This window comes from Lagopus muta, chromosome Z (assembly GCF_023343835.1).
Source record: "Lagopus muta isolate bLagMut1 chromosome Z, bLagMut1 primary, whole genome shotgun sequence".
Lineage (NCBI taxonomy): Eukaryota > Metazoa > Chordata > Aves > Galliformes > Phasianidae > Lagopus > Lagopus muta.
In genome coordinates, this window is record NC_064472.1 from 1,044,887 (window position 1) to 1,054,601 (window position 9,715).

Consider the following 9,715-nt stretch of genomic DNA (forward strand, 5'->3'; position numbering starts at 1 on the left):
TAAAGTAAACTTTACCGAAACCCTTAGAAACAGCCCGCGGCCCTGAAAGGATCCACAACACCAGTGAGAGCCCACAGGCAGAGCCTCTCCATGCACAGGGGCAGAAGCACCCGGAGACCCTTCCACCAGGTGGAAAGAAAATGTCTGTATTGGACAAACCAGCTCCAGGGGGATCAGGCAAATTTCACCAGCGTGCTCCAGAAATACAGCAGTGCCTGTGAAGTGCTGTTTCCAAAACACATCGACACCCAGACAGACGGCAATGGGTCGCAGCTCGGGATCATCAGCGCTCCCAACAGCTGTCCTGAAATACCCCGTCCCGACCGACGCAGCAGCGCGGTGCCTCAGCAGCCGCATCACACCGTGCAGGAGGTGCTTCCTCCCCACCTCGGGATCCAGGTGCTAAAGCCACCTCTACCCACACCTGGCTCAAAGAGCAGCATGCCAACACTAGTCTGCAGCTCGGCTGCTTCTCCTCACGTGGGCATGGCTTCGGGTAACGGACCCAGACCCAAGCAGGGATCCGGGCACAAGCATCAGACCCAGGTTTGTCCACAGGCAGTGCCATCACGCGAGTCTGGGAAGCTCTGGGCAGCACCAACGGGCCAGATCCCGTTGGATCCCACTCAGTGTCCTCCACGGGACAGCTGAACAGACCCCTCGGCCACACAGGCAGCACCGGCCGCAGGACGGCAGATCAGGAAGCCTGGTGGTGACTTCTACTTGGCCAACAACAGCATGGGGTAAATGTCATCAAATTAAATGACTCAAGGGCCGTAGCTGCCCTTATCCCTCTTGCCTTGTGAGGGACAAGAGGAACTCTGCCGGCTGCCTGCAGACAGCTTTACAGGCTTCAGGATAATAGACAGCCTCAGACTCACAGCATCCAAAATTATTCCCACTTCTGGAAATGTAATTGTTACCATTTTCCAGCCACGCTCTGACTGCATCCAGCTCTCCAGCACTATTTATCTGGGAGAATTTTGGAGCAAAGTCTTCAAAGCCCGAGAGACGCCAGCCCTGCTCTGTACTGAACGGTCACAGCTCTGCTGCCCCGGCTTGTGGGCACGGATCTGTGTGACAGCATGGCACCAAGCACTGTGGCCACAGCCCCAGGGCCACCGGCTCTGCTCCCTTCCGGGCCCTCCTGACACAACTTTCCAGCTACAAAATGTAGTTTACCATTAGAAGTAAATGTTTGATCTGTAAAGCTTACAGAATGGCTTTGTTTATCATAGCAGATGAAAGAAAAAAAAGGGAATAATTTTAAACTCGAAACAAAACTGTTTATATGACAGCTTTTAGTGCTCCATGATTCTGTGCATTTAAGAGAGATTCAAGCAATCAGCAGCATAAACTTTCATTACATAGTTCTATTATATATGTTTATGTGACTTGGTTGCTCGTCTGTTATTTAAGTGATCTCCTCGTTACAGCAGTGGGGCAGAAGTATTTGCTGATCTTGTCAAAAAGCATCAGGCAGTTCACTGGCAGCGCCCTGCGATCCCAGAACAAGTGAGCTTAAACCCTTCTGGAGGTAAATCCAAAATGAAAAGAGATTCTAAATTCGGCAATTGTAGAATTACGGGGGGAGGGAAATGATATTAATTTTTAAAAACTTACACATTCCTTCCCCAGTAGCCAAAAAATGAGTGCAAGCGGTTAAAGACGAAAATGTGTAACCTGGTGCTCAGCAGCCACAAAGGCTGACCATTATTTACACCTATTTCATGTTCCCTGGGAATTCGGTCAATGGAAGCTGCTTTTGCCTACAAGAATCAATGTGGATCTGGGAGCGGAGAGAGCGCGGATCTCATGGGAAGAAGCCAACCTTCACCTCACGCTGCCCGGTGCCCCTCTTTTCTGCACCCTTCCTGAGCACACCGCACCAGCTCTGCACAGCTCCGCAAGCCCTGGGCAGCCCCCAGCTCCCCATCCACCACACACACCTCCCCCATGGAGAACTCCTACCCGCGGCACCATCCCCAGCACCACCAGTGACTGCAGACCTGGGATGCGGCACGCACCAGCATCTCCTCCAGGTGACATTTGGCTGGGTCTGGCCCCCGAGCCATCCAGCCTCTCAGACAGCTAATGTGCGTGTTTCTGAATTATTAAATGTATTCGGGAGCCCTGACAAGGTAGATATACAGCGATGATGACAAAAAGCATTTCTAAAAGAGCTGCAGCAGCCGGGAGGCACGGCTGAGCTGCCTCTCACTGATCGCGCCCCACACAGCCCTTTTGTGGACATCAGCTCAGGCCCTCTGCCATCAACCAGGGCTACTTCTCAGAAAGGAGAGGGAGTTCTCTCTGCGTTTTTCAGTCGCCAAGGTGAGAGCTTAACCTCCAGCTTCGGAAGGAAGTCGCCCGCCTGCTGGGGAGTGCCCTGGGATGCTCCCGAGGGATGCGCCCCCGGTGGGACTCAAACAGCAGGAACTTCTCCCCTGCAGCGCTCAACTCCTCCAAGCGGGCTCAGCAGAGCTGGACAACATCTCTGTAAGCAAAGATTCAGCTCCTGCACATTGGCATGGCAGCGTAAGGCCGGCCCTGCAGTGCGGTCCCATCCTGCCTGCTTGCAGGGAGCAACCTGAGCAGCCGGAGCTGGGAGGCGGGGAGCATCCCTCTGCTTAATCACCATCAGAGGACATGGGGGTGGGAAGCATGGCTGGTCTTTGTGTACCCCAGCTACATCCTGAAGGAGCAGCGTCTGTGGGGCCGCAGTCGGGGTTTTGGTACAGCACTGAGCAAACCACCCTTCAGCCACGCACACGAGCACCATCACTACATCCCTGTGCTGCTTCTCCTTCCTTGTTAAAAAGTACCGATGATAAGCTAAAAATCCCTTTTCTCATTTTCAACTGCGATCCCAAAACGCCACCCGTGAGACAAAAGCACTCTTCCAAAAATCCCGCCGCGCTGCTCCTGCTGGCACCACGGACCCGTGCATCACACCAAGGTGTGCCCAGGCTGGCCACTCGATATCCAAACACTGCGTCTCCAGACGGAGGTTACACTGAATCAGTTCTGATAAGCAACTGATCATGGCGAAATGATGCCTCCTACCCTGCAGCCACAGCCCGAAAAATGTCACGCTGCTGCTTCCTTACACTATTTTCCTGTCATTTGCTCACAGGCACACAAAAAGTTATTTAAAAACAAACAAGCAAACAAACAAACAACAACAAAAAAAAACCCAACAACTTCAAAACCGAGCAGAATTTGTGATTCCCTCATTTAGGGTGTATTAATTTGTAATCGCTGTTATTCTAATGCAGGACAAGCCTTAATCAAACTAATGGCGAAATTAAAAGCAAGTCTTTAAATCCTTTAAACTGACTTAGCCGAGCGCAGCGGTGTCTGTGCTGGAAGGATTTTCTGTGCTGCAGGAGAGGCCCATCAGCCCAATTCGGGCACTCTAATGCTGCTCCCCCCCACGCAGCGCTCAAACACACACAGAGTGGGCATCTACAGCAGATGCTACAAAACTCAGGTAAAATGCAAGACTTAAAATAGCAGAGGCAAGAATTGAGCCCGATCGGGAAGATGTGGGCTTTGATTAACAGTTCAAAAACCGAAATATGCCAAACGTGACAGACCGAGCGAATTCCCAGTGCCGCAATTGCTGCAAATCTGCTTCGAAACCCACCCTGCAAATCCAGCAGCAGCGATGGCCGCGCTCAGCGATCACAAGCGTGGCACACACTGAGCTCACGGCTGATGCCTGCACCCTGGAAGCCAAACTATGCCGAAAATTTTAGGAAAGTTCATTTTATTTTAGCAACTGCCCTAACAACAACAACAACAACAACACAAACAGCAAACCTCGCTTCCTTCTATGGGGCGAGCGTTGCTCAGCTGAAGTCGCAGGTATTAAATCGCTTAACAAACGCCATATAAATCTGAGCTAACTCCAGGGGAGCTTTCTCCAAAATCAGTGCAGCCCTCAGCAGCTCCCCTGGTCAGGTCAGAGACTCTCAGCCAGCATGGCTGAATTGTTTTAGTGCTCTCTGCTGAACACCTGCAAACATCAAACGAAAACTCCTGGTCCTTTGCTGGGTTGACAAAAGCCTTTCATGTGAAAAATGCTCCATGGGAATGTCACGGCTGTGGCTCAGGTTACATTCCTTTCTCCCGCGCAGCCTTCACCATTTCTCAACATGGTAAGAAGCCATATTTGTGAAATTAAAGATTAAAAGGAAACGTGGCTTTACTTTATTTCCATTCACACGTTACAAATCACAATGGAGCATCATATACGAGACGTGTAAAAAAGCCATCAGGATGACTTTAAGCATGAAATACTACCACGCTTCCTAAACTACACTTAGTTTCACTTCGCTGCTTGGGATTACTTTTCTTTGGGGCCTTTTTTTATTTTCTACTAAGAGAAGTTTCAGCTCCACGCAGAGGAACGACGCCCGTGGTTCCCCCTCGCACCAAACCGTGGATGTTGGCAGAGGAACAGCAGCTTCCCCGCTACGGGAAGCTGAGGCTGCAGGAGGGCATCAGCCCAGCAGGAAGGACGCGCTGCACGCCGGCTGCTGGACCTCGGCGTTAGCAGGACGCAGATCCAGCACAACAACCTGCACGCACGCACTGCGAAGCTCCCTTCAAAGCTTCCCCGCAGCTCCACAGAACGCTGCCGGGTGTCCGCACGCAACCCCGCATTTCCCAAGCGCTGCTCGCTGCAGGAGGCGGTCAGAGCACTTCCCAGCAGTGAGCCGTGCACCCAGACAGCTGCCAGCACAGCACACAGCCCTGCGGCCGCAGCCGGCACCCATGCAGACGTGCATTCTCACAACTTTTTGGACACCGCTGCTCGCTCGCTACGCCTCTCCGCATCTCACACCAAGCAGCAGAGGTCTGGGAAGTAAATCCAAGCCGATCTTCCCTTCCGAGAGCGTACCCTGCGCTGCACATCTTTGTGCAAGCAGTGTGCCAACGCACAGAATGTGTCTGTACTGAGCCATCGCCCTGTGCCACCAGGCTGCTTGTGCGCACGCACAGCAGGATGCTGTGGGAGATCCCAGGTGCTGCCCGGGATGGGCCCTACCTTAACCTTACCCACCTAACACATCATTTGTACCTGCTAAAGGATGTGCCAAGGTTACCTGAATGTTTTCAGGCTCAGAGACAACAAAGCAGCAGCAGCCCTCTGCTTCCCTCACTGCTCAGATTCGCTCTGCTGTGTTATTTCTGATCGCAATGCCCTCCCAGATGAGGTTTGCGGTGCATTTATTCAATAGAGCTGCCCAGTTAATTGCTGGTAGACCAAGTGTCGTCGCTGCACTGGCCGCTACCTACGTAAGCATGGCAAATTGATTTGTCTGGCACAAATACTTTTTGCTTCCCTCCAACGGAAACAAATAAAGGGAATATTATGTATTTGCTTAAATCGGGTATTTAAACTACGTTTAAATTCAGAGAGTGACAAAAAAATGGGATTAAAACGTTCAGCCTGTGTAACATGAGGCAAAACGCGTTTGGAAAGTTACTCAGACCTAACAACGTAATTCTCAAAATCACTACACTCGTAACAGAACCAAATCTGCAAAAATAAAGGATGGTATTTTGCAAGTCTGAGCAGAATAAAACGCGTAGAACGAATCCTTAATAATTGCAGGCGGCACTCGGTGCAGCATCCTACAAACGCACGCCGCAGACTCCTGTCAAATTTCAAAGTCTTTCTTCGTAAATAAAAAGTTAATTAACATCTCGGCGCCTCTCCTAACAACGGTTCTGAGCAGCGCACCGAAGAGGTTCCTTTAACTGAGCGCCAACTGCCAACGCCAGGCACGGAGCTGCACACAGTGACGTGTTCCTATCTGGGTACCCACGGGCGCCTTGCAGCGGGTCTCATCCAAACGCACCGTCTGATGAGAGCAGCTCCGCTCCACCCGGCTCCGAGCCGCTCCGTGCGGCCGTCCTGCAGCTCCCAGCAGGGCCGGGGGCTGCGTCCTGCACCGAGCGCTGCGCACACCTCGCCCAGCTCCACAGCACAGCCAGGAGATTCCCAGCGCCTCGGCGCCTTCGCTAGCTTTACCTCTCATTCCTCAGGCGTTTAAAAGCCTCTGCGTAAAGCTACACTTGCCAGACAATTATTGCACACATATGTTCCGCCGCAACCAACTCCGCTATTTCTTTTGTCATCCAGCAGGACTCCTGCTTTACAGAAGGCAGAAGTTGCCCACAGAGCCCGGCTGCAGCCAAACAACCGCACACACAAACAAACCCCGGGCAGCGTCAGGGGCTCGCCAGAAGCGGGCGGATATTTGGAAAGAAAACGCCCTTACTTTCCATCTTTCCATTCAGCAAGAAAAAAAAAATCACCCTTTTCCAATGGCGAGGAGCACCGCCGCACCTTGAGAGCTCGGTGCCGGGGCTGCGTGCTCCATTCATTATTTAATCCCGGCAGCCTTCCTTATTTACCAAATTAATTCCCGTGCAAGATGCTTTGATTCTCGCTTCTCAAGTATAAAGTCAAGTGTAAAAGTATAAAAGCCCTCGAGGCTAAATTAAGAAAATAATAACAAAAAAACTTAAACTACCCTCACCTTGAACAACGACACAGAGCAGGGATTTAAAAAAAAATAAATCATAAATCAGTGCAAATGCTGCGAAAACACCTTGTGGAAATAGCAATAATAATACTAAGAGTAACGGTAGGAAGAATTCCACTCCGTTCGTAATGGATGTGCGCCCCAGAAGAGATTACCACAACCACAACAAAGGTAATGCCTATGGATAAATAACAGAGCATCGCAGCCGCGCGCTGAACAAAGCGGGTACGTACTTGAGCCAGTAAAATGTCCACTCGCCAAGGAAGTTGGTCCATTTTTGCCACTGCTCACGGGAGGTGAAAACATCTAAAGAAAAAAAAAAAAAAAAAAAAAACAGACAAAAAAGCAACACAGAGACGTTACTACGGGAAAAGCACTGTCAGCCAAAGTTCCTCCGCTGCAAACTCTGCCCAGCCCTGGGGACAGCCCCACACGGAGCCCCCGGCTCCGCACCCCCAGCAGCACCCCGGGAAACGCAGCGCAGCCCCGCGCCCGGATCGCTCCCCCCAATCCTCGCTGGTTGAGGAAGGCGAAAAAAAAGTTTGTTGGGCAAAACCTTGGCCATAAAGGTAGCAGCGTCCATCCGCAGCCCGCTTTAGGGTTCTCCTGTCATCCGTGTGCCCAGATAATGACCGTGCAAAGTGCCACCTGCCCTAAATCCTCATTCCGTCTCTAAGAGGAGCGCAGTCTGAGCGCGCCGCTCCCTCTCCCTCTCTCTCTCACCCTCTCTCTCGCTTGCATTTATTTCGACCCTAATTGGTTTCTCTCTTCCTCGACGTGTCTGGTGGGTAACACGCACCTTCCCTGAGTCAGAGCCTGCAAAAAGCCAGGGAACAAATGGAAAAAGTGCACCGAGCGACGAGGGGGCTGCCGGGCTGCCTGAGGCTGCGCTTCCCGGCCCAACTTCCCAAAGCCATTCCTCCGGAGCGCAGCGCGGAGCGGCGGCCGCAGCCCCGGCCGGGAGGAGCCGCGCTCAGCTCAGCGCCACGCGCGCATCCCGCGGCCAACCCGCGGCCCCTGCGGGAAGGGGCGAGAGCTGGAAGGGAGGGACGGGCGGTGGGGGAAGGAAGAAGGGCCGGGGGGGGGGGGGGGGAGCTCGCGGGGCCGGGCAGGAGCCCCCGAGCTCGGGGAAAAGGTGCCGGGGAGAAACTTTCAGCGGAGGCAGTCGCGGATTTTCCTCGCGCTTCCCACGTGCCGAAAATACCGAAGCCGGGGAAGAACCGAAAGCGGAATATCGGGATCTCATTAGGCAGCAATGAGTCCCCGCGACGTGCGATGGGAAGCGCTCGGCCGAGCGCCGGAGGTCGGCGCCGGGCAGCGGGGAGGAACGCTCCGCGATTTGGGGCGTCTCTTCTCGGTCGAAATCATTTTCGGCATCCGAGACGTTCCGAGCAGCCGCGCACACCGTCGCGCTTCCCATCGCAGACGAGAAAAACGCCTAATTCGGGTTTGGATTTTTTTTTTTAAGCAGAAAGGTATTTACCGTGGCTGAAGCTGCCGATTAAAAATTACCCAATGCGCTCCGATCGCACTTCGGCTGGGTTTGGGTTGCCTTTTTTTTTTTTTTTTTTTTTTTAGTTTAACAGATCAGCTAGAAGCTATTTTTTTTTTTTTTTTTTTTTTTTTACAGCTGTTGTTAATTTCCACCGTTGTTTCTTACCGCACTGAAATCCAGTAAATCACTCAGTTCTTTGTCCGTCCCTAAGGCAGCCATTCGCTGTTGGTGATGCATTTTAGCAAAATCACACAAACCTAGAAACATGGAAACAACCGCAATCAGAAAGCCGGTCCCGAGCCCGCGGGAAGCAGCACAGTGGGGTCGGGAGGTCCGGATATGGGGGGAGGGGGGAAGAGGGGGGGAGAGAAGGGAGGGAAAAAAGATGGAGGGGCAGCAAAGCAACAACAAAAAGCGGTGGTGCGGTTCCAGAGAGCCGGGCACATCCACTCAGAGCCACGGGAGAGGAGGAGAGGAGGCGGCTGCGTGCCGCCCGAGCATCGCTGTGCAACAGGAGGTTCCCCAGCAGCCCGCAGCGCAACTCCGGCCGCACGGCTCCAACTTTTTCCCCTTTTCTCCCTTCTTCCGCGCAAAGCAGCGCCGGAAGGCGGGGAAGGAACGGAGCGAGCAAACAAGCCGGAGAGAAAAAAAAAAAAAAAAAAAAAAAAAAAGAAAGCAAGATGCAAAACGCAATTAAAAATTACCAAAAAATAAAAGAGAGAGACGGAGAGACAGAAAAGTGTCGGGGCGCCGAGACGGCGCCGTGCCAGCCAGCCCCGATTCCCGACGAGCGCCGAGGACGGGGGGCACCGCGGCACCCACCGAGCGCGGAGGGCCCGGCCCGGCAGCCCCGGGGGGAGGGGAGGCGGGAAGGGAAGGCCGAGGGAAGGAGCCCCGCGCCGCGCCCCGCACCGCGCCGTACCCACCGCGCCGCGCCGCGGGGCCGAGCGGGGCCGCGCCGCCTCCGTACCGCGCTCATGGAGCCGCCGAGCGCCGCCCGCGCCGCGCGCCCGCCCGGAGCCCGCGTCCGAATTCCCCCATCTCGCGCACATCCACATGGCACAGCGCGGAGGGCAGAGCTGCACACACACACACGTGACGCGGACGCTTTGCCAAGAGGAACAATATTTTCCCCCTTCTATCCTCCACTCCCCTTTCCCCTTCTATTATCCTCTTTTTTTTTTTTTTTTTTTTTTTAATATTTCTTTTTTAATTCGTGACCCCCCCACCCCCCCCCCGCCTCCACCCCCGTCTCGCTAAGCGACGCTCGCATTTCCGCTGCAAACTTTGCACGTCGTCCCCCTCCCTCTCCGTCGCCCCCCCCCCCCCCCCCCCCATCACTTTATTGCACATTTCTTTACCCTTCGCAGCACCCCCCAACTCCCCCCCCCCCCCTCCCCCCCCCCAGCACTTTATTGCACGTTTTTTTGCACGGTTTTGGCCCGGCGAAACTTCCTCCTGCGGGAGGGCGCGGGGGCTCATTGTGCGGCCGCACAACGCGCGCTTTGCATGCGCGCCCCGCGCGAGTCGGGCCGGCGACACATTGGGATCGACCACTCTAAAAAGCCAAAAAAAATAAAAAATAAAAAATAAAAATAAAAAATTTAAAAAAAAATTAAAAAAAAATGCGCACGAGTTACTCTAAGAGCGAATTGTA

General features: G+C 53.5%; 1 protein-coding gene across 1 annotated transcript in view; it reads right to left on the reverse strand.

Annotated features, from left to right (window-relative positions):
• TCF4 (transcription factor 4) overlaps nucleotides 1-9,172 on the reverse strand; it is a 150,505-nt gene extending 141,333 nt beyond the window's left edge. Inside the window, 3 exon segments of the mRNA XM_048930550.1 lie at nucleotides 6,797-6,869; nucleotides 8,224-8,315; nucleotides 8,981-9,172. Coding sequence (XP_048786507.1) covers nucleotides 6,797-6,869; nucleotides 8,224-8,315; nucleotides 8,981-9,116 — 301 coding nt within the window. The 5' untranslated portion in view covers nucleotides 9,117-9,172.
• Nucleotides 9,173-9,715: the final 543 nt, after the last annotated feature.